The following is a 25,778-nucleotide window of genomic DNA, read 5'->3' on the forward strand; positions in this document are numbered from 1 at the left end:
TATTGCTGCTCACCCGGTGGGTACTGTGAGTATCCAACCTGATGCAGGACGACCTTGAGCAGAGCTGAAAGGCAGATCAGATCAATGACTGCTTTTCTCCCCCTGTGTGTTTTCAGGGGTCGTAGCAGAGGCCAGTCCCAGGCTGAGGATGAGGACAGCATGGACGGGACGGAAACCACTGAAGCCCAGAACATGCAGGAGATGGGTGAGCTGACTGTCTTGGTTGTTATGGAAATGTTTGTGTATACAATGAATTTGGAAAATATTCAGACCCCTTGACTTTTCCCACATTTAGTTATGTTACAGCTTTATTTTAAAATGGATAAAATACTTTCTTACCCTCATCAGTACACACACACAATACCCCACGATGGCAAGGTGAAAACAGGTTTTTAGACATTTTTGCACATTTATAAAATATACCGTATTGCCATAAGCAATACTATTGTATTTGATTCACTGTGCAGGAGTCTTATGACTTGGGGGTCTGAAGCTGTTAAGAAGCCTTTTGGACCTAGACTTGGCACTCCGGTACCGCTCACCGCGTGGTAGCAGAGAGCACAGTCTATGACTAGGGTGGCTGTAGTCTTTGGCCATTTTTAGGACCTTCTTCTGACACCGCCTGGTATAGAGGTCCTGGATGGCAGGCAGCTTAACCCCAGTGATGTACTGGGCCCGTATGCACTACCCTCTGTAGCACCTTGTGGTTGGAGGCTGAGCAGTTGCCATACCAGGCAGGGAATGCAACCAGTCAGGATTAACGACCTGCCTCTCTCTCGTTGCACTCCACAAGGAGACTGACTGCCTGTTACGCGCAATGTAGTAAGCCAAGGTAAGTTGCTAGCTAGCATTAAACTTATCCTATAAAATACAATCAATCATAATCCTTAGTTAACTACACATGGTTGATGATATTACTAATGTGTTTATGTTTACACACCTGCTTCTGCCTACCACCGCTCAGTCAGATACTGGTATGCTTGTATGCTCAGTCAGATTATATGCAACGCAGGACATGCTAGATAATATCTAGTAATATCTTCAACCTTGTGTAGTTAACTAGTGATTATAATTGTTTTTTATAAGATAAGTTTAATGCTGGCTAGCAACTTACCTTGGCTTACTGCATTCGCGTAAAAAGGCAGTCTCCTTGTGGAGTGCAACAAGAGAGAGGCAGGTCGTTATTGCTATGGACTAGTTAACTGTAAGGTTGCAAGATTGGATCCCCAGAGCTGACAAGATGAAAATCTTTCGTTCTGCCCCTGAATGAGGCAGTTAACCCACCGTTCCTAGGCCTTCATTGAAAATAAGGATGTGCTCTTAACTGACTTGCCTAGTTAAATAAAGGTATAAAAAATAAAAACATATATTTTTTTTAAATAACAAAATCGGCCCCCAAAAATACAGATTTCCGATTGTTATGAAAACTTGATATCGGCCCTAATTAATCGGCCATTCCGATTAATCGGTCGACCTCTAGTATGTACGTACGGTCACTGTGGGGACGACGTCATGAAAGCACTTATTGATGAACCCAGTGACTGATGTGGTGAATCCCAGAACATTTTCCAGTCTATGCTAGAAAAACACTCCTGTAGCTTAACATCTGCGTCATCTGACCACTTTCTTTGAGCGAGTCACTGGTACTTCCTGTTTTAGTTTTTGCTTGTAAGCAAGAATCGGGAGGATTGAGTTTTGGTCAGATTTGCTAATTGTAGGGAGAGCTTTTGTACTCGTCTCTGTGCGGAGTGAAGGTGGTTGAGAGTTATTTTCCCCTCTGGTTGCACATGTAACAAATTAGATAAAGTGGATGTAAGTTTCCCTGCATTAAAGTCCCCGGGAAACTAGGAGCGCCGCCTCTGCATGAGCATTTACCTTTTTGCTTATGTCCTTATACAGCTCGTTGAGTGCCGTCTTAGTGCTGGTAAATTGACAGCTATGAAAAAAAATAAGATAAGCTCTCTTGGTAAATAGTGTGGTCTACAGCTTATCATGAGATACTGGCTCTGTAGCCTTGTGAATGTTGACCTGTTTTAAAGGTCTTTCTCACATCAGACGGTCAAAACCTCGAGACTTCCTTTGAGTTCATGCACCAGCAATAATTTACAAATGGAGACACAGACCGCCACCCCTTGTGTTACAGAAGGCAGCTGTTCTCTATTGCCAATGCATGGAAAACCCAGCCAGCTGTATGTTTTCCATGTCTTCGTTCAGCCACAACTCGTGAAACATAAGATATTAGTTTTGATCAGAGCTCATCCATTTTATGATCCAATGATTGCACATTGTCGAATAGAACTGATGGTCGAGGCAGATAACCCACTCTCCGTTGGATTCTTACAAGACACCCCGACCTACATCCCTGATATATGTCTCTTCTAGCAAATGACTGGGATTTTAGCTCAATGGGCTGGGAGCCTGTAAAACGACAGCCATCTCCTATGGTGCCATTCAATCACTCATCTGTCTATATAAGTTCCCACAGTTTACCGTGCATGTCAGAGCAAAAACCAAGCCATGAGGTCGCCGGAATTGTCTGTAGACCTCCGAGACAGGATTGAGGCACAGATCTGGGGAAGGGTACCAAAAAATGGCTGCAAGATTAAAGGTCCCCAAGAACACAGTGGCCTCTGTCATTCTTAAATGGAAGAAGTTTAGAACCACCAAGACTCCAAGAGCTGGCTGCCCGGCCAAACTGAGCAATCAGGGGAGAAGGGCGTTGGTCAGAGTTCCTCTGTGTAGATGGGAGAACCTTCCAGAAGGATAACCCTCTCCACCAATCAGGCCTTTATGGTAGTGGCCAGACGGAAGCCACTCCTCAGTAAAAGGCACATGACAGCCCTCTTGGAGTTTGCCAAAAGGCACCTGAAGACTCTCAGACCATGAGAAAAAGATTCTCTGGTGTGATGAAACCAAAATGAACACCTTTGGCCTGAATGACAAGCATCACGACTGGAGGAAACCTGGCATGCTGTGGGGATGTTTTTCAGGGACAGGGAGGCTAGTCAGGATCGAGGGAAAGATGAACAGAGCTAAGTACAGTGAGATCTTTGATGAAAACCTGCTCAGGATTTCAGACTGGGGCGACGGTTCATCTTCCATCAGGACAACAACCCTAAGCACACAGCCAAGGCAACGCAGGAGTGGCTTCGGGGCAAGTCTCTGAATGTCCTTGAGTGGCCCAGCCAAAGCCTGGACTTGAACCAGATCGAACATCTCTGGAGAGACCTGAAAATATCAGTGTATCGATGCTCCCCATCTAACCTGACAGGTTGCCGAGAAGATAGGGATAAACTCCCCAAATACAGATTTCCCAAACTTGTAGCGTCATACCCAAGAAGACTCGAGGCTGCCAAAAGTGCTTCAATGAAGGGTCTGAATACTGCTGTGTTTATTTTTATTTTTTATATATACTTTTTTTGGTACTTTTTTGTACTCCTTTTTCTCTTGTTGTGATATCCAATTGGAAGTTAGTCTTGTCCTTTCGCTGAAACTCCCCTACAGACTCGGGTGAGGCGAACACGACCCTGACAAGCCGCACTGAGTCTTGATACACTGCTTGCTTAGCCTGGAAGTCAGCCGCACCAATGTGTCGGATGAAATACAACTGTCGACCGTGTCACTGTGCATGCGCCCGGCCCCCCACGAGTCAGTACAGTGCGATGGGACGAGGACATCCTGGCCGGCCAAACCCTCCCCCAAACCCAGACGACGCTGGGCCCATTGTGCGCCACCTCATGGGTCTCGCGGTCGCGGCCGGCTGCGACACAGCCGGGGATTGAACCCGGCTCTCTGGTGACGCCTCAAGCACTGCGATGCTGTGCCTTAGACCGCTGTGCCACTCTGGAGGACCCGTTACTAAAGGGTTTGATGAGAATGAAAACGTTGTAAACCATATGCCAATGCCATCCCAATCACCATATTTGAATCACCAAATTAAACACTTGCATGAGATTTATGAAGTGACGGCGTTTTCCTCCACTATCTGCAAAACACCAAATAATGGAATGGCTCGTGGAGAATAGTTTCGCATCCCCTCCCCCAGTAGAGGACACTTGTACAATCTATTTCAAGGTGCATTGAAGCTGTTCTGGCTTATTAAGACACTTTATGTTGGTGTTTCCTTTATTTAGGCAGCTACCTGTACATGCCTGTATCAGTGTGTGCTTTCATGGTTTACTATATGAGTTTGTGTGTCTTTGTTTTTATTTTTGTGTGTGTACCTTCATGCGTGTTCCTCTTTAAATATTTCTGTGCCACTGTTTTCATATTTTTGTGGTTGTTTAGGCTGATAGTCGGGTGTTGGTATTCGATTTTATCCTTTTATCAAATACCTCTTTTATCAATAGGCCTTAGTTCTTTAGAGCTGTTGCGCGATCGCGACTTCTCAATACAGACTACTTGAAGGGTATCTATCAGTTTTCCCCCACAAGGTATCCATTGCTAAAAGGTAGATCACTAAAGGCAAGTTCATACTTGTATGTCTGCAGATCCAAAATGTAGGCTTAGTTTCTGGTTTGTTATGGGATGTTTACAAAGCCATCTGCAGCTGCTGTCCGCGGGGGTCCCTCCTGCCCACCGCGCACATCCCCAAACATTTCTGACCCGTTATGTCTGTGGATGCAGCTTCATTGGAAAACAAGCCTCCATTCGAATAATGCATTATGCAAATCGATTGCCAGAGGATGGTCTAATATTTTAGAACGCAGTCAACGCCCCTGTTAGCTGTGTAGTGAGGCTTTGCTTTTCGCTGCTGGCATTTTGATGACCTGTAAATGGCTTCACAATCTTGGCAAATGCAAATGCAACAGAAAGAGAAATGAAGTCCCTGTAATTTTAACTGCATTTGTGCTGCTGTCACGCGGGGCCTCTCAAAAGTGTAAAGCGCTTTCCTTATGCTTAGGTCCTCTCCTCCATGAGCATTAGGTTTAAATGCCCAGGGCAGTCACATTTGTTATTCCTGTGTTTTGTATCATATTGTACAACAGTTGATGAAACTAACACTTTTTAAAAGTGTGATCAGTGTCATTTCCTGATAGTTGCTGGTTGAAAATATAATTTACTGAGGACCTTCTAATCAGCAGGTTTTGCATGGTGGAGTTTCAGCTTGCCTGGTAAGATCACCAGGTGGTAAATTAATTAATAGAGCGATAATAAAGACTTCCAAACCTCTCTGCCTATAACAGTTAGTTTTCATTTTTCCCCTTTCCACTCAGACCACTTCTAGACAGTTGTTTATGGTAAGGCCTGGTAGGGGAGGAAGAAATGAATTGGTATTGAGACCCATGCCTAGTCATTAGGGCTGGTGAAATTTCCTGGGACCTCATGATATTATGACAAAACTTTGGTGCCGATACAATATGTATTGTGATTCGTTACTGTGATTTTATTTTGATTTGACGTCACCATATGTCTGCTGCAGAGAGACAGAGCCATGAGAAGTTTTGATCGGTCATGGAAATAAAAGTGCTGAAAACAAATTTGGCTCCCTATTTAAAAAGAAGATGGAGAACCAGCTATGAAGGAAAAATACAGCCAACTGGCGCAAAAAATATTGCGATATTGTTGATATGATATACCGTCAAATAATATCCCGATAAGTAACTGTATATATATTTTTACAATCATTACTATTCAATGAGATTCAACTGGTTTTCCCCAATGCAGAATGAGATCATGTCAAAGCCTGGGGCTAAATTTAGCCAACCGCTTACCTAATCTTTGGCCACCCAAGGCTCTGTGGCCTGTCCCACCCTCATTGTACTTGTTCCCTAGGGCCCTCGAAGACGATCACACCAGCAAACATCATTAGCATCACTTGATCTGTCCCACTTCCAAAAAGTGACCTAACGTGCCCTTCTCCCCCAACACACACACACACCCCTAACCCCTTCTAACAAGGGTGGCTTAAGGTTCAAGGCACCCAGTCTTTGAACGACTCAATCATGTCCACGAGACATGTGACAGCTTTTTATCCTCCCCCTCCACAAAAGCTGCTTGCCGAAGATTAATTTCCTGGCTATTAATTACACTTCGGGGCCTCTGGGCCTTTGTCGTGGGATTTTCCTAGCCCCCCCCCTTCCCCCCACAAAGACTTAAACTGAAAGTAATTTCGGCTGAGTCCGTGTCAAAAGGGCATGACGTCCCTGTTCTACTTGTACCACACTGAGTTGCCTCCCTTTCCCACAATATTGGCCTGTATGTTAAGGCCTATATTTTAATGCTGTCTTGTTTTTATTCCGTCTTATTTATGCGAAATGCTACCCATTTACCAAATAGGGCTATCTACTGTATACCATCCCTACCTTGTTACAACACAACTTCTTTGGGGTAGGGGGCAGTATTGGGAATTTTGGATGAAAAGCGTGCCCAAATTAAGCTGCCTGCTACTCAGCCATAAAAGCTAGAGTATGCATATAATTAGTAGATTTGGATAGAAAACTCTCTGACGTTTCTAAAACTGTTTGAATGATGTCTGTGAGTATAACATGGCAGGCAAACACCTGAGAAAAGAATCTAATCAGGAAGTGGGAAATCTGAGGTTTGTAGTTTGTAATTTTGCACTTCCTACGGCTTCCACTAAATGTCAACAATCTTTAGAAACTTGTTTGATGCTTCTACTCTAAAGGAGGGGCTCATAGGAGCTATTTGAGTGAGTGGTCTGACAGAGTGCCACATGCTCAGTCTCGCTCGCGTGAAAGGTTGCTCTCGTTCCACTTCATTTCTGAAGACAAAGGAATTGTCCGGTTGGAACATTATTGAGGATTTATGTTAAAAACATCCTAAAGATTGATTCTATACATCGTTTGATGTGTTTCTACTAACTGTAACGGAGCTTTTTTTCCGTCTGAAACTAGTGAACACGCTTTATGAATGGATTACTGGACTGAAGGCGCTAACAAAAGGAGCTATTTTGACAAATTATGGATATTATCAAACAAAACAAACATTTATTGTGGAACTGGGATTCCTGGGAGTGCATTCTGATGAAGATCATCAAAGGTAAGTGAATATTTATAATGCTATTCTGATTAATGTTGACTCCACAACATGGTGGATATATGTATGGGCTCTGAGCGCTCTACTCATTATAGCATGGTGTGCTTTTTCGGTAAAGTTTTTAAAAATCTGACACAGCGGATGCATTAAGGAGAAGTGGATCTAAAATTCCATGCAATCCACTTGTATCTTTTATCAATGTTCATTATGAGTATTTCCGTAAAATTGATGTGGCTCTCTGCAAAATCACCGGATGTTTTGGAACTACTGAACGTAACACGCCAATGTAAACTCAGATTTTTTTGATATAAATATGAACTTTACCGAACAAAACATACATATATTGTGTAACATGAAGTCCTATGAGTGTCATCTGATGAAGATCATCAAATGTTAGTGATTAATTTTTATCTATATTTCTGCTTTTTATTTTTTCCTCTCTTTGGTTGGAAAATGGTTGAATGCTTTCTATGACTAGTTGCTGACCTAACATAATGATGTGTTGTGCTTTTGCCGAAAAGCGTTTTTGAAATCGGACACTGTGGATTAACGAGAAGTTTATCTATAAAATGGTGTAAAATACTTCTATGTTTGAGGAATTTTAATTATGGGATTTCTGTTGTTTTGAATTTGGCACCCTGCACTTTCACTGGCTGTTAAGAGGTGGGACGCTCACGTCCCGAACGGTCCCAGAGAGGTTAAAAAAGGAAATAATTCCACAAATTAAACTTTGAACAAGGCACACCTGTTAATTGAAATGCATTCCACGTGACTACCTCATGAAGCTGGATGAGAGAATGAGTTGTGCAAAGCTGTCATCAAGGCAAGGGGTGGCTAATCTAAAATCTATTTTGATTTGTTTAACAATTTTTCAGTTACTACATGATTCCATATGTGTTATTTCATAGTTTTGATGTCTTCACTATTATCTACAATGTAAGAAATTGTACAAATAAAATCCCCTTGAATGAGTAGGTATGTCCAAACTTTGTGTGTGTGTTTTCAAGTGTCACAGCTGAGCAAAAGGTGGAGCAAGTGATTTTATTAATGTTTATGAATTCCTGACTGAGGGTTGTGGGGGTGAGCTTAAAAATGTGATATTCCATATAAGTCCACAACAATTTTTACACCACATCAGGAGACTACGTTAGAGGTCAAAAATAAATGTAATTCAATTGGGCAACTAGCAAGAGACAGTTGGCTAGCGTTTCTTTTGTTGTTTGCAAAACATATGCCCACTCAATGGATACAATTCATCATTCTACCAGGGCGGCCTACATTCCAATCAAATTGTATTTGTCACATGCGCCGAATACAACCGGTGTAGACCTTACAGTGATATACTTACAAGCCCTTAACCAACAATGCAGTTTTAAGAAAAAAAACTAAAAGAAATAAAACAAATAATGGAGCAGCAGTAAAATAACAATAGTGAGGCTATATACAGGGGGTACCGGTGCGGCGGAACCGGTTAGTCGAGGTAATTTAAGTAATATGTACATGTCGGTAGAAGTAAAGTGACCATGCAAGGATAATAGCAGAGTAGCAGCAGCTTAAAAGGTGGAGCAATGCAAATATTCTGGGTAGCCATTTGATTAGATTTTCAGGAGTCTTATGGCTTGGGGGTAGATGCTGTTGAGAAGCCTCTTGGACCTAGACTTGGTGCTCTTCTACTGCTTGCCATGCGGTATCAGAGAGAACAGTCCTATGACGAGGGTGGCTGGAGTCTTTGACAATTTTTAGGGCATTCCTCTGACACCGCCTGGTTTAGAGGTCCTGGATGGAAGGAAGCTTGGCCCCAGTGATGTACTGGGCCGTACACACTACCCTCTGTAGTGCCTTGTGGTCGGAGTCCGAGCAGTTGCCAGGCAGTGATGCAACCCGTCGAGATGCTCTCGGTGCAGCTGTAGAACCTTTTTGAGGATCTTAGGACCCATGCCAATTCTTTTCAATCTCCTGAGGGGAATAGGTTTTGTTGTGCCCTCTTTACGACCGTCTTGGTGTGCTTGGACCATGAAAGTTTGTTGGAACTTATAGCTCTCAACCTTCTCCACTACAGCCCTGTCGTTGTGAATGCGGGCGTGCTCAGTCCTCCTTTGCCTGGAGTCCACAATCATCGCCTTTGTCTTGATCACTTTGAGGGGAGAGGTTGTTATCTTTTTACCACTCGGCCACGTCTCTGACCTCCTTCCTATAGGCTGTCTCGTCTTTGTCGTTGATCAGGCCTACCACTGTTGTGTCATCGGCAAACTTAATGATAGTGTTGGAGTAGTGCCCGGCTGTGCAGTCATGAGTGAACTGGGAGAACAGGAGGGGACTGAGCACACAGCCCTGAGGAGCCCCCGTGTTGAGGATCAGCATGGCGGATGTGTTGTTACCTACCCTTACTACCTGTGGGCGGCCCGTCAGGAAGTCCAGGATCCAGTTGCAGAGGGAGATGTTAAGTCCCAGGGTCCTTAGCTTAGTGATGAGCTTTGAGGGCACTATAATTTTGAACGCTGAGCTGTAGTCAATGAATAGCATTCTCACATAGATGTGAAAGGGCAGTGTAGAGTGCAATAAAGAATGCATAATCTGTGGCTCTTTTGGGGCGGTATGCAAATTAGAGTGGGTGTAGGGTTTCTAGGATTATGATGTTGATGTGAACCATGACCAGCCTTTCAGAGCACTTCATGGCTACAGACGTGAGTGCTACTGGTCGGTTGTCATTTAGGCAGGTTACCTTGGTGTTTTTGGGCACAGGGACTATGGTGGTCTGCTTGAAACGTGGGTATTACAGATTGACAGGATCTTTCAAGAGGTTGAAAATGTCAGTGAAGACACTTGACAGTTGGTCAGCGCATGCTTGGAATACACGTCCTGGTAATCAGTCTGGCCCTGCGGCCTTGTGAATGTTGACCTGTTTAAAGGTCGTCCTCACATTGGCTGCGGAGAGTGTGATCATACAGTTCTCTGGAACAGCTGATGCTCTCATGCATGTTTCAGTGTTACTTGCCTCAAAGCAAGCATATAATTAATTTAGCTCGGGCTTGTGTCACTGGGCAGCTCTCGGCTGTGCTTACCTTTTTGAAGTCTGTTATAGTTTGCAAGCCCTGTCACATCCGAGGAGCATTGAGCTGGTGTAGTACGATTCGATCTTAGTCCTGTATTGATGGGTCATCTGAGGGCATAGCGGGATTTGTTATAAGCTTCCGGGTTAAGGTCACCCTCCTTGAAAGCGGCAGCTCTACCCTTTAGCTCAGTGTGGATGTTGCCTGTTATCTATGGCTTCTGGTTGGGGTATGTTTGTACAGTCACTGTGGGGACAACATCATTGATGCACTTATTGATGAAGCCAATGACTGATTTGGTGTATTCCTCAATGCCATCAGAATAATCCCAGAACATATTCCATTCTGTGCTAGCAAAACAGTCCTGTAGTTTAGCATCTGCTTCATCTCACCCCTTTTTTTTTCTTTTTTTTTTGACAGGGTCCCTGGTGCTTTGTGCTTTAAATTTTTGCTTGTAAGCAGGAATCAGGAGTATAGAATTATGGTCAGATTTGCCAAATGGAGGGTGAGGGAGAGCTTTGTACTCACCTCTGTATGTGGAATAAAGGTGCTCTAGAGTAAAAAAACAACATTATTTTTTATTTTCCTCCCCTCTGGTTGCACATTTAACTTGCTGGATTTAAGTTTCCCTGAATCAAAGTCCCCATCCACTAGGTGCTCTGCCTCTGTATGAGCATTTTCCTCTTTGCTTATGGCCTTATACAGCTCAGTGAGTACGGTGAGTCTTTGTGCCAGCATCCGTTTGTGTAGGTAAATAGACAGCTACAAAGAATATAGATGCAAACTCTCTAGGGACAGTGCCTTGCAAAAATCCCCCTTGGTGTTTTTCCAATTTTGTTGCATTACAACCTGCAATTTTATATGGATTTTTAATTGGATTTCATGTAATGGGCATACACAAAATATTCCAAATTGCTGAAGAGAAATTTAAAAAAGAACTTGTTTCAAAATGTAAAATAACTGAAAAGTGGTGCGTGCATATGTACTCAAACCCTTTGCTATGAATAAGATTTAAATAAATAAGATTTGGTACAACCAATTACCTTCAGAATGTAATTAGTTAGATTGCACCCAGGTTTCACATTAAGTATCACATGATCTCAGTATATACAGTTGAAGTCTGAAGATTACATACACCTTAGCAAAATACATTTTAACTCAGTTTTTCACAATTCCTGACATTTAATCCTAATAAATTTCCCTGTCTTTATTTTAAGAATGCGAAATGTCAGAATAATAGTAGAGTGATTTTATTTCAGCTTTCATCACATTCCCAGTGGGTCAGAAGTTTACATACACTAAATTAGTATTTGGTAGCATTGCCTTTAAATTGTTTAATTTGGGTCAAACGTTTCAGGTAGCCTTCCACAAGCTTCCCACAGTAAGTTCAGTGAATTTTGGCCCATTCCTTCTGACAGAGCTGGTGTAACTGAGTCAGGTCTGTGGGAAACCTTACTCGCACAGGCTTTTTCAGTTCTGTCCACAGGATTGAGGTCAGGGCTTTGTGATGGTCATTCCAATACCTTGACTTTGTTGTCTTTAAGCCATTTTGCCACAACTTTGGAAGTATGCTTGGGGTCATTGTCCATTTGGAAGACCCATTTGCGACCAAGCTTTAACTTCCTAACTGATGTCTTGAGATGTTGCTTCAATATATCCACGTAATTTTCCTCCCTCATGAAGCCATCTATTTTGTGAAGTGCACCAGTCCCTCCTGCAGCAAAGCATGCCCACAACATGATGCTGCAACCCCCGTGCTTCACATTTGGGATGGTGTCCTTTGGCTTGCAAGCCTCCCCCTTTTTCATCCAAACATAACAATGGTCATTTTGGCCAAACAGTTCTATTTTTGTTTCATCAGACCAGATGACATTTCTCCAAAAAGTACAATCTTTTTGTACTTTGTGTCTCCATGTGCAGTTGCAAACCGTGGTCTGGCTTTTTTATGGTGGTTATTGAACAGTGACTTCTTCCTTGCTGAGTGGCCTTTCAGGTTATGTCGATATAGGACTTGTTTTGTACCCGTTTCCTCCAGCATCTTCACAATGTTCTTTGCTGCTGTTCTGGGATTGATTTTTACTTTTCTCACCAAAGTACGTTCATCTCTAAGAGACAGAACACGTCTCCTTCTTGAGCGGTATGACGGCTGCGTGGTCACATGGTGTTTATACGTGCGTACTATTGTTTGTACAGTCGGCGCCATAAGTTTTGAATGACACAAATATACATTTTCACAAAGTCTGCTGTCTCAGTTTGAAAGATGGCAATTTGCATATACTCCAGAATGTTATGAAGTGATCAGATTAATTGCAAAGTCCCTCTTTGCCATGCAAATGAACTGAATCCCCCAAAAACATTTCCAGTGTATTTCAGCCCTGCCGCAACAGGACCAGCTGACATCATGTCAGTGATTCGCTCGCTCACACAGGTGTGTGTTGACAAGGCTGGAGATTACTCTGTCACGCTGATTGAGTTCAAATAACAGACTTGTAGCTTCAAATGGAGGGTTGTGCTTGGTATCATTGTTCTTCCTCTGTCAACCATGGTTACCTGCAAGGAAACGTGTGTCGTCATCATTGCTTTGCACAAAAATGGCTTCACAGGCAAGGATATTGCTGCCAGTAAGATTGCACCTAAATCAACCATTTATTGGGATCATCAAGAACTTCAAGGAGAGCGGTTCAATTGTTGTGAAGAAGGCTTTAGGGCGCCCAAGAAAGTCCAGCAAGCACCAGGACCGTCTCCTAAAGTTGATTCAGCTGTGGGGCCTGGGAAATGGAAGCAGGCACAGTGAGGTGAAGACTTTTGAAGGATGGGCTGGTGTCAAGAAGGGCAGCAAAGAATCCACTTCTCTCCAGGAAAAACATCAGGACAAGACTGAAATTCTGCACAAGGTAGAAGGATTGGACTGCTGAGGACTGGAGTAAAGTCATTTTCTCTGACGAATCCCCTGTCCGGTTTTTGGGGCATCTGGAAAAAAGCTTGTCCGGAGAAGACAAGGTGAGCGCTACTATCAGTCCTGTGTCATGCCAACAGTAAAGCGTCCTGACACCATTCATGTGTGGGGTTGCTTCTCAGCCAAGGGAGTGGGCTCACTCACAATTTTGCCTAGGAACACAGCCATGAATTAAGAATGGTACCAAAATTTGGGCGGCAGGGTAGCCTAGTGGTTAGAGCGTTTGGACTAGTAACCGGAAGGTTGCAAGTTCAAACCCCTGAGCTGACATGGTATAAATCTGTCGTTCTGCCCCTGAACAGGCAGTTAACCCACTGTTCCTAGGCCGTCATTGAAAATAAGATTTTGTTCTTAACTGACTTGCCTGGTTAAATGAAGGTAAAATAAAAAAGTAAAAAAATAAAAGAAGAGCAACTTCTCCCAACCATCCAGGAACAGTTTGGTGACTCTCCTTGCCATAAGGCAAACGTGATAACGAAGTGGCTCGGGGAACAAAACATCAATATTTTGTGTCCATGGCCAGGAAACTCCCCAGACTTAATCCCATTGAGAACTTGTGGTCAATCCTCAAGAGGCAGGTGGACAAACAAACCCACAAATTCTGACAAACTCCAAGCATTGATTATGCAAGAATGGGCTGCCATCAGTCAGGATGTGGCCCAGAAGTTAATTGACAGCATGCCAGGGCGGATTGCAGAGGTCTTGAAAAAGAAGGCTCAACACTGCAAATATTGACTCTTTGCATCAACTTCATGTAATTGTCAATAAAATCCTTTGACACGTATGAAATGCTTGTAATTATACTTCAGTATTCCATAGTAACATCTGACAAAAAGACACTTAAGCAGCAAACTTTGTGGAAATTAATATTTGTCATTCTCAAGACTGGTCACATCTGAATATACCAGTTCCCGAAAGGCATCAGAGTCTGCAACACCACTAAGCAAGCGGCTCCATGAAGACCAAGGATCTCTCCAAACAGGTCTGGGACAATGTTGTGGAGAAGTACAGATCAGGGTTGAGATATTAAAAAATATCAGAAACTTTGAACATCCCACAGAGCCCCATTTTTAAATCCACAAATAAATTGAAAGAATATGGCACCACAACGAACCTGCCAAGAGAAGGCCGCCCACTAAAACTCACGGACCAGGCAAGGAGGGCATTAATCAGAGAGGCAACAAAGAGACCAAAGATAACCCTGAAGGAACTGCAAAGCTCCACAGAGGATATTGGAGTATCTGTTCATAGGACCACTTTAAGCTGAACACTCCATAGAGCTGGGCTTTACAGGAGAGTGACCAGAAAAAAAGCCATTGCTAAAAGAAATAAATAAGCAAACACCATCCTGTGGGGATGTTTTTCTTCGGCAGAAACTGGGAAACTGGTCAGAATTGAAGGATGGCGCTAAATACAGGGAAATTCTTGAGGAAAACCTGTTTTAGTCTTCTTGAGATTTGAGAATGGGATGGAGGTTCACCTTCCAGCAGGACAATGACCCTAAGCATACTACTAAAGCAACACTCGAGTGGTTTAAGGGGAAACATTTAAATGTCTTGGAATGGGCTAGTCAAAGCCCAGACCTCAATCCAATTGAGATTCTGTGGTATGACTTAAAGATTGCTGTACACCAGCCTAACCCATCCAACTTGAAGGAGCTGGAGCTGTTTTTGCCTTGAAGAATGGGCAACAATCCCAGTGGCTAGATGTGCCAAGCTTATAGAGACATGCAGCTGTAATTGCTGCAAAAGGTGGCTCTACAAAGTCTTGACTTTGGGGGGTGAATAGTTATGCACGCTCAAGTTTTCAGTTTTTTTTTAATTTCCTGTTTGTTTCACAAGAGAAAATATTTTTAATCTTCAATGTGGTAGGCATGTTGTGTAAATCCAATGATACAAACTCCTGAAAAATACATTTTAATTCCAGATTGTAAGACAATAAAATAGGAAAAATACCAAGGGGGGTGAATACTTTCACAAGCCACTGTACATGACAACATAATGGTAATTCTTAGTAATTATTTGAATAGTCAGTCTCTTGATAAACTGGGTAAATTAAGATGGCATAGGCCTACTCACAATACAGGTGAATGCATATTCAATAGGAGTGGTAGGCATGTCGTGTAAATGAAATTATACAAACCCCCCAAAAATAGATTTTAATTCCAGATTGTAAAGGCAATAAAATAGGAAAAATGCCAAAGGGGGTGAATACTTTCGCTAGCCACTGTAGATAGTGTGGTCTACACCTTATCATGAGATAATCTACCCTACGCAAGCAAAACCTCAAGACCTCCTTAGATACCGTGCACCAGTTGTTTACAAATATACATAGACCTCCAGCCCTTGTCTTTACAGAGGCTGCTGTTCTATCCTGCCTATACAGTTTAACTCTCCAGCTGTATGTTTTTCATGTTATCGTTCAACCTCGACTTGTTGATACATAAGATATTACAGTTCTTAATGTCCCGTTGGTAGGATATACGTGCTTGTAGTTCGTCCACTTTATTTTCCAGCGATTGTATGTTGGCCAATAGTATCGATGGCAAAGGCAGATTAGCCTCTCGTCACTGGATCCTCACAAGGCACCCCGATCTTCTTCCGCGAAACCTCTGTCTTTTGTCCTGCGAATGACGGTGATGAAGGCCTGTTCAGGCGTCTGGAGTAAATCCCTCTTGTCAGACTCATTAAAGAAAAAATATTTGTCCAGTTAAAGGTGAGTAATCAATGTTCTGATGTCCAGAGGCTCTTTTCGATCTTAAGAGACAGTAGTAGCAACATTATGTATAAAGTAAGTTACAAATAATGCGAAAAAACAAACAAATTGCACTGTTGGTTATGATGCTTATAAAACAGCAGCTATCCCTTCCGGCGCCATCTTAGTACTTAGCATATCTTTTTTTGTGAAAGCCTTTAGAAATAACTGTTTCATCATGCAAGCGCATGAGGACTGAATTGCGCATCACAAATATTCAACCAAGACATTGGACCAAATTTTTAAAATACTTGGTTTGCATACCCATTCTTGTCTTAGCATTTACTGGTAGATATCATGACTTGGAACATATTTCATACCGCTTTCTTACCCCAACCATTGTCATTTTAAATGAGCCAATCCATGTAACAACCAGCCATTTGACAGCTGCACACTCTTGCTGTCCGATAAGTGATATTTTCGTTCAAACTATTTACGTCTACGGTTGGCATGTGATAAATAATCTACATAATGAAGTAATAACTTAGTCAATTCGTCAGTTTTTATTTTATTTATCACAGCCATATAACCTAGATTGAAAATAGCAGTGCTACAATTTATTACAATTTTTTTCGCTGGCCTAAAGTGGGCCACTGATTTGAATGATTGACTGGCCCGGAGGGTTTCCAGAAACTCCCCTGGCTGGCAGGCAGCCCTGTATGTCAAGCCCTGCCTATTTTTTTTCAGGGCTTCAGCCCCATCTTACCCTATTGAAAATGAATAATCAAAATGGAAGTGAACTTACTAGCTAAGGTATTGAATGTTGCCAGGCAGAAAGCAAGCAAATATGCTGACCATACATGCCAACAGTGGTAGGCATTGTTGATTAAATGTTATTTGCCTGTCTGTCCCATTGACGTAAAGTTCCGAAACAATAGTTTTGAAAAAACACAATTCTAACCATTTTGGTCTGACATTATTGTCTCTGAACTGCTGTGTGGGCAACTCTTCAGCGAGCAAGAACATTTTATTTTTTTGTCGCTTTAAAGGTCACGTCATCTCCTTTTGCTCAGACATGTTGTTATGACTATTTTAGGCGGTGATTTTGAGATTAATTGACTGGATTTCAGTCTGGATTTTCTCATCCTGAAAGGGTTGCCAGAGTTCAAAGCATTCACTCAACCCATACAATCTCACTGTTGCTTTTAGTAACACTTGCGCAAAGAAAGTTTGTATTGTTTGTTTGCTGGAGAAAACAAGGTCGTGTTCATTAGGGCTTGCAATGGAAAATGTTTTAACGTTTTGCAACCGAACAAAAATAAGCATTTCTTAGCTGGTTTTCCTCTGTTTGGTGCCTAATGAATAACCCAGGGTGCCAGTTGTGCTGAGCATTGATTGGCAGGTGAGGGGTTAGTTTTGCCTAGACAATGGGTTTTAATTGAAAGAACTCTGTTTGCATAGTCTGGCAATTCATGTCACAACAAAAAGATCAGACATTGTGGTCCTTTACATCCAGTGACTAAAAGAGCCCTAAGTGAAACTAAACCAGGTTTCTTTTGAATGTGTTGTGGCTCATGTCAACGGTGTTACCAAAGAGAAATGCGTCAATGGGGTAACCAAAGAGAAACATGCTAGTTTGAACTGGATTATGTTAATTTGGGAGTGAACACTACTGCCATCCATTGGCTAAATGGTCTGTTCAATTCAATAAACATTCTGTCTTGGAGTGTATCAATGAATAACATTGTAACCTCTACCCCCTCTTTACCCACAGAAGTTAAGGAGCTGGTCCTGGATGTTGAGGAGGTCATCGTGCCCCTGCTGTCCAGCCCTGTGCCCAGCCCCAGGGACGACAGACCCCTTTCTCCACTATTCCAGCGCTCTGTGTCGGAGGACTCAGCAGGATCCTCTGCCTCGGCCTTGGAGCACGCCAAAATCCGGTAAGGAGGGGCAGTGTGGTTGGAGTAGAGGGGGGTACAAAGTGATATAGAGGTGTCTGTATGCAAGATGGACAGAATAAGGTAGAGCAGGGTAGAAAAAAAGCAAAATTAGATTCCAATAAGAGGCAGAGAGAGTAAGACTGAAATTCTAGCCATTCTCAGAGAGAGTGTGAGGGAGAGGGTCACGCTAGAGAGAAGGAGAGACTATCAAATAGAAGCCATTAGAGAGCGAGAAAATGACTGTTTCAGACATGGTTTGTGTGAGGCGGTGGCGAGTGAGAACTTTGTGTGTGGTTAACAGTTGCTGGGTGGCGAGGCGTGTGTGTATGGGTGTTTGTGCACCCTATAAAACAAGTCTGAGTAGAGAGGGAGGTAGTGTGTGTGTTGAGAGAGCGAGAAACAAGCAAAGAAAATAGGGTATTTTTCAGGGAGAGGGTGGGAGGTGGGGAGGGAGGAGGATGTGTGCTTGCACGCTCGAGTGAGCCACCGCGGTGAGGAGAGAGGACGTGGAAGGGGGAAGCGTGCAGGGAAGGTAAGCGAGGGAGGTAGAGAGGCTGGTGGGGGGAGGGGAACGAGCAGCAAAAATAATTGAGTGCCGGGGATTGTGGGTAGCGGGGAAAAGCAGGCTGGGTAAAGAGGTCTCAGGGCCCTCGGCGGTAACCTGGCAGCTTGCAGACTGCAGGGCTGCTACTGTAATTAGTAAAGGGAGGGGGTGGGAAAGGGGTGGGCTTTTTCTTTCTAGTCCCAATTAGCAGAGATTGTGCTCTCGCTAATGTACAGCACAGAGGCCCCGGCAACATGTGGAGGGAGGCAGGAAGTCACACGCATGTACTCACATGCATACTTTTTAGCTGCTGACAAAAAAAGGCTCTGGGTGTGTTTGGTACCTGAGCACTTCAGATGGCTCTACTATGCTATGAAACTGCATGGTGGTGCTGAAAATAAAAGAATAGGTGACTGTAATGAAGACTGAATTCTACACTGTTAAACAGTTAACCTATACTGAGAAAAATATAAACGCAACATGTAAAGTGTTAGTCCCATGTTTCATGAGCTGGAATTAAAGATCCCAGAAATGTTCCATACGCACAAAAAGCTTATTTGTCAAAAATGTTGTGCATAAATGTGTTTACATCCCTGTTAGTGAGCATTTTTCATTTGCCAAGATAATCCGTCCACCTGACAGGTGTGGCATATCAAGAAGCGGATTAAACAGCATATTCATATCACAGGTGCACCTTGTGCTGGGGACAATAAATGGCCACTCTAAAATGTGTAGTTTTGTCATACAACACAATGCCACAGATGTCTCAAGCTTTGAGGGAGCTTGCAATTGGCATGCTGACTGCAGGAATGTCCACCAGAGCTGTTGCCAGATAATTGAATGTTAATTTCTCTACCATAAGCCATCTCCAACATTGTTTTAGATAATTAGGCCGTACATACAACCGCAGACCACATGTAACCACTCCAGCCCAGGACCTCCACATCTGGCTTCTTCACCTGCAGCATCGTCTGAGACCAGACAGCTGATTAAACTCAAGAGTATTTATGTCTTTAATCAAGCACTTTTGTCGCGAAAACGTATTCTGATTGGCTGGGTCTGGCTCCCAAGTGGGTGGGCTTATGCCCTCTCAGGCCCACCCATGGCTGCGCAACCTGCACTATTCATGTGAAATCCATAGATTATGGCATAATTTATTTATTTCAGTTGACTGATTTCCTTATATGAGCTGTGAAATTGTTGAAATTGTTATGTGTTGCGTTTTATATATTTGTTCAGTATAAATTAAATCCATCTGACATGACCTTTTTATTCTAACTGCCTACTAGGGCCATGTCTTTGTCGGTGTCTGAGTGTGTGTGTGTGTGGACAGCACTATGCACAAGCAGCCAATCCCTTAATACCCGACTCAAAAATGTTGCTGTCGATCAATGGGTTAGGCGGCTTTGTGGATTCTGTTAGACGGCTTCTTGGATTTGGAATAAAATGCAGCATTCTCAGGGGACATCATTACCAACCTGGTTTTTCCAAAACAAATATCTGAAATATTTACTGTATCCCTGATACCTTTTTGATTCTTTTTGTTGTTGTTGTAGCTGTCAGCATTTACCTCATGTTGGGAGTGTATCAGATTGAAAGCAATATGGCTGCGCAGGTCTCTGTATGGATGTTCTCAAACGATACTGTCTTATAGGTGTTTTTAACCAATGTTGGTATGTAGATGGAGCTTGATTTGAGCGCAGTGTTTCTCAACCATTAGGTCTGTTTAGGCGGGATGACCACCCCCCACCCTCCCTGAGTTTTTATTTTATTTGTATTATTATTATTAACCTATCCACCACCCCCCTCTTCGGAGGACATATCTTTTTTTAGTTTTTTTGTACAGCCTTTCTGCTACATATATATCCATGTTACGTACCCACGTCACGCACCCACGTCACGCACCCACGTCACGCACCCACGTCACGCACCCACGTCACGCACCCACGTCACGCACCCACGTCACGCACCCACGTCACGCACCCACGTCACGCACCCACGTCACGCACCCACGTTACGTACATGGTAGTTTTATATACAGCACAAACCTGTTTCCTAACCCGTTTCTCCCATGTTTCCCCAGTGAAAAGCTGTGTGCCTTCTGCTACAGTGGGGAGAAGAGTTTCCTGGGCCAGGGCGACCTGATGGTGTTCGGCCCCACTCCCGGCTATGTGCCGCTGCACATCCGCAACCGCCGCGGAAGCTCGGAGAAAGATGACGACTACCACGAGGACGACTTCCAAGACGACGACCACGACACCAAGAGCCCGGGGCAGCGCGACAGCGGGAGGGGACTTAAAAAGTAAGTTGCCTTAAATGTTGACGTAACGTAGTTGGGTTTATGACATCTTGGGTAACTCAGAGTTGTTGGGTTGGTTTACAATGGCCATTCAGCTAGCAGTGGCAATTTCACACTTGCGATTTCATTGTGATGGTGGTGTTTATGATATCTTAACTTGGCAATGTCGATTATTTTAGTGGTATTGAGTCTCTTGAAGACATGTTGAATGTCTCAAGTTCCCATTCACCAGTATTTACCCAAGAGTAGCAAGTTTTTTGGGAAATGGTGTCAGTACGTTCTATCTAGTCTAGGATGTCATTGGGCCCTAGACACGTCTTAATTTTGAGCTGGGAGGGGAACAGAAATGGCTGCTTGACTCTGTAGACCTAATGACTGTTTTTGGGCTACTGAGACTCTTTGATTTCACCATTGGCATTGATTTTGCTGGAGAGAAAATGACAGCTGAAATTATACCTGGGAAAGTGGGTCTACTTTTCTCCAGAATTGAGGTGGATTTGGGGGGTGGACGCACACATGTTGGCTGCTGTCCAATGTTACCAGGATGTGCTGTGTAATAACCTTGATGACCTTTGAACCCTGGTAAGTGGTCAAAACTAAACAGGCAGACGTCTAATTACATTGCCTTCGGGAAGTATTCAGATCCCTTGACTTTTTCCACATTTTGTTACATTTAATCAATCAATTAGAATAAGGCTATAATGTATGTTTTCTATCTATACACAATACCCCATAATGACAAAGCAAAAACAGGTTTTCAGAAATGTTATTTAATCTATTACAAATAAACTGAAATTACACATTTACATAAGTATTCAGACCCTTTACTCAGTACTTTGAAGCACCTTTTGGTAGTGATTACGGCATCGTCTTCTTGGGTATGACTCTACAAGCTTGCCACACCCATATTTGGGGAGTTACTCCCATGCTTCTCTGCAGATCCTCTCAAACTCTGTCAGGTTTGATGGGATCGTTGCTGCACAGCTATTTTCAGGTCTCCAGAGATTTCAAATAAAAATCTACTAACATTTTATTGGTCACATATTTAGCAGATGTTATTGCGGGTGTAGCGAAATGCTTGTGATCCTAGGTCCAACAATATCTAACAATGCACACATCTAAAATAATGGAATTAAGAAATGTATAAATTAGATCAAGCAATGTCGTAGTGGCATTGACGAGAATATAGTATATACATATGAGATGAGTAAAGCAGTATGTAAACATTATTAAAGTGGCCAGTGATTCCAAGTCAATGTATATAGGGCAGCAGCCTCTAAGGTGCAGGGTTGCGTAACTGGGTGGAAGCTGGTTAGTGATGGCTATTTAACAGTCTGATGGCCTTGAGAAGGAAGCTGTTTTTCAGTCTTGGTCCCAGCTTTGATGCACCAGTACTGACCTTGCCTTCTGGATGAACAGGCCATGGATTGGGTGGTCGATGTCCTTGATGATTTTCCTGTGACATCGGGCGCTGTAGGTGTCCTGGAGGGCAGGTAGTTTACCCCCGGCGATGCGTTGGGCAGACCACACCACCTCTGGAGAGCCCTGTGGTTGCGGGCGGCGCAGGTGCCGTACCAGGTGGGGACACAGCTCGACAGGATGCTCTCAATTGTGCGTCTGTAAAAGTTTTAGGGGCCAAGACAAATTTATTCTTCCTCCTGAGGTTGAAGAGTTGCTGTTGCACCTTTTTCACCATTGTCTCTGTTGGTGGACCATTTCAGATCGTCAGTGATGTGTACGCAGAGAAACTTGAAGTGTTCCACCTTCTCCACTGCGGTCCCATTGATGTGACTTAAGGGCGTGCTCCCTCTGCTGTTTCCTGAAGTCCATGGTGTTGATACTGAGCTATAGTCAAGCAAATTTAAGTGTGTCTAGGGTGTCCGGTAAGGTAGAGGTCTCTCAAAGCACTTCATGATGACAGAAGTGAGTGCTACGGGGTGATAGTCATTGAGTTCAGTTTGTTTTCTTAGATACAGGAACAATGGTGGACATCTTGAAGCAAGTGTGGACAGCAGTCTGGGATAGGGAGAGTTTGAATATGTCTGTACACACGCCAGCCAGCTGGTCTGCACTCTGAGGACGCGGCTCGGGATGCCGTCTGGGCCGGCAGCCTTGCAAAGGGTTAAAACACTTAAATGTCTTACTCACGTTGTCCATGGAGAAGGAGAGCCCACAGTCCTTGGTAGCGGGCCACGTCGGTGGCACTGTGTTATCCTCAAAGCGGACAGAGGTGTTTAGCTTTCAGGCCAAAGAGTTATATCTTGGTGTCATCAGTCCAGAGAATCTAGTTTCTCATGGTCTGGGAGTATTTAGGTGCCTTTGGGCAAACTCCATCGGCCTGTCGTGCCTTTTACTGAGGAGTTGCTTTCGTCTGGCCACTCTGCAATAAAGGCCTGAGTTGGTGGAGTGCTGCAGAGATGGTTGTTCTTCTGGAAGGTCAGGTTCTTTGTGTCACGTGTGCTCCCTCTCCGGCCTCTAGGTCACCAGGCTGCTCGGTAGGGCGCACACCTGTCACCATCGTTATTCTCACCTGGACTCTCACTTCCCTGATTAACTATACCTTTGTCATTGTATGTATATATTCTTTTTATAAATATTTTTTTTACAACAAATCAGACATTGAATATCTCTTTAAGCATGGTCAAGTTAATAATTATGCTATGGATTATGTATTCAATCACCCACACACATTAAACATAGTCGTTCTTTTGAGCTGCAGGACAGGAATGAAATTGCTCAGGGATGTTACGAATAGGCCATTGGTGATTTTAAAACGCTATAGAGTTCAATGTCTGTGATGGTGGAAAACTGAGGTTGGATCAACATTGTAGTGACTCGTTTCTCCTCTTTCTACCATGCCCCGCCCACTCACAACTTCCTCTCTGACATCACCTTTCTACTTGCTATTTGAGGTTTGGTCCATCTGAATCGGTCATGTGAACAACGTAACACATGGATACCATTATTTTACTGTAATAGAGAAGTTGCTCTGCGATCCATACCCCGTACATGTTTCAACTCTTCAAATGTTGAGCAGACCAGACACTACTAAAACAACAGCACCAATGAACTTTCATTCTGGATAAGTAATGCTCAGTTTGTCGCGTGAGCTTTACTGTCCGTGTCGCTAACCGTGTTTTTGTCAAATAAAGATTGTTATACTAGCTGTTTAGTCTGTGTTTTTATAAACGTGCAATTAGCATAAAACCTTTAAGGAATTTACAACTCGTTTTCATTCTGAGAAATAAGGCAGGCCACTTGATTTCAACATCTGAACAAAGTGGACAGGCTAGCATGCTGTTCAAACAGTTGGAGGCCGACAGAACAATTCAACTGTTTCACCTTGTTGCTGAATTCAGAGCTTGTGAAATTTGACCTGGATCCAAGTTGGCTGAACTTAAAATAAAAATATTAGCTGGCTGTTCACTAGCACTTGGGCTTGTGCTTGAGACATTGTTTATGGGACCAATGTTAATTTTCTATAGTGCCAGCTGTATTATTAGTGAATGTGCATGGTTCTGGTTAAATTGAACAAAAAGGCAATTTTTATAGACTGACCTGAAAGCCAGAAGAGTGATTATTGAAGAAAAAAAGCAGGTACAACTATTTAGATCAAATAATTCAATTATTAGTGGGTCTTATGCTTGTGGAAGGCGTATATTCAGCCTAGGTATAATTTCACCATCTTTGAATTCATTAACTTATTGCTGACTGTGTTTTAAATAGTGTATTTTACCTTTAATTGTACAACCAAGCTTATTTAGAGAGAGCATTTAAAAAAATGTATATATATATCGTGGATTGCCCCTAAGTTTAGAATTTTTTTTATTTATTTTTTGATTCAGGGAGCTGAACATTTATGCAATGACTATTTTAGTTAACATTATTTTAAGTTTAATAGAAGTTATTTCCTCTTTTTGACATTAGATTTGTTGGCAAAAAGTTATTAAATCAATATGAATCACACTTTAACACAATAAAACGTGACGAAATCAAAGAGGTCTGAATACTTTTGCAAGGCTCTATCTACCTCTTGGTGATGGAATGTGATTTGTAAGCATTTGTTATGCTTAAAGATTGACTTCCCAGACTCCCACCAGAGAAGCTGATGGACCTAAAAAAGTGAAATAATTACTCAAATGTTCTTCAGGGTCATATTTATTAGGCACCAAACAGAAGAAAACTGACTTAAACAGTGAGGGATTATTTGAACTAGTCCAATTAGAAGTGCAATTTTTTGCCTTGCAAAACCTTTTGCTATGGTGTATTCTAATGAATATTACCAAGGGCTTTGTCACTCACTGGCTGGAAACAGATTAACCCCTGTGTCCAAGTTTCTCCATCAAACAAAATGAGCATTCTCCCCTATTATGCATTGTTTGAGGCTTGGAGAGCGAGGGAAAGAGAGGGAGGAAGAGAGCTGGAGTACCATGACCCAAATAAATAAGCGCATGCTAATGAACCCAGGCGCTAGAATTCAATTTGGGTCAATTACTGTGGTGCCCAATGATTAGTCACTTGATGGAGGGGTAGAGGAGAGAAATCCATGAAGGAAAAGAGAGGATTTTACTGGCAGGCCCTACCAGCTTCTCCTGCCCTGGCCTATGTTTGTTCTGTGTCTATGTTCTCTCTGTCGCTGTTGTCTCAATTCAATTTCAATTCAATTTATGTATTTCTGATCTCTCTCTGTCGATGTTGTATCTGTGGCACTTCGTCCTCTCTCCCTGTCAAGTTCTCTTCTCTCTGTCTCGCTTCGTCCTCTCTCCCTGTCAAGTTCTCCTCTCTCTGTCGCGCTTCGTCCTCTCTCCCTTTCAAGTTCTCTCCTCCCTCAAGTTCCCTGTCAAGTTCTCCTCTCAAGTTCCCTCCCTGTCAAGTTCTCTTCTCTCTGTTGCGCTTCGTCCTCTCTCCCTGTCAAGTTCTCCTCTCTCCCTGTCAAGTTCTCTTCTCTCTGTCGCGCTTCGTCCTCTCTCCCTGTCAAGTTCTCCTCTCTCCCTGTCAAGTTCTCTTCTCTCTGTCGCGCTTCGTCCTCTCTCCCTGTCAAGTTCTCAAGTTCTCCTCTCTCTCAAGTTCTCTTCTCTCTGTTGCGCTTCGTCCTCTCTCCCTTTCAAGTTCTCCTCTCTCCCTGTCAAGTTCTCCTCTCTCCCTGTCAAGTTCTCTTCTCTCTGTTGCGCTTCGTCCTCTCTCCCTGTCAAGTTCTCCTCTCTCCCTATCAAGAGCTCTTCTCTCTGTCGCGCTTCGTCCTCTCTCCCTGTCAAGTTCTCCTCTCTCCCTGTCAAGTTCTCTTCTCTCTGTCGCG

At 43.1% G+C, this 25,778-nt stretch overlaps 1 protein-coding gene across 1 annotated transcript in view; it reads left to right on the forward strand.

Annotated features, from left to right (window-relative positions):
- Positions 1–25,778, forward strand: part of LOC135521673 (histone-lysine N-methyltransferase 2C-like) — a 262,868-nt gene that overhangs the window by 77,033 nt on the left and 160,057 nt on the right. Inside the window, 3 exon segments of the mRNA XM_064947353.1 lie at positions 117–205; positions 17,474–17,639; positions 20,267–20,485. Of these exon segments, the coding sequence (XP_064803425.1) occupies positions 117–205; positions 17,474–17,639; positions 20,267–20,485 (474 nt within the window).

This window comes from Oncorhynchus masou, chromosome 30 (assembly GCF_036934945.1).
Source record: "Oncorhynchus masou masou isolate Uvic2021 chromosome 30, UVic_Omas_1.1, whole genome shotgun sequence".
NCBI lineage: Eukaryota > Metazoa > Chordata > Actinopteri > Salmoniformes > Salmonidae > Oncorhynchus > Oncorhynchus masou.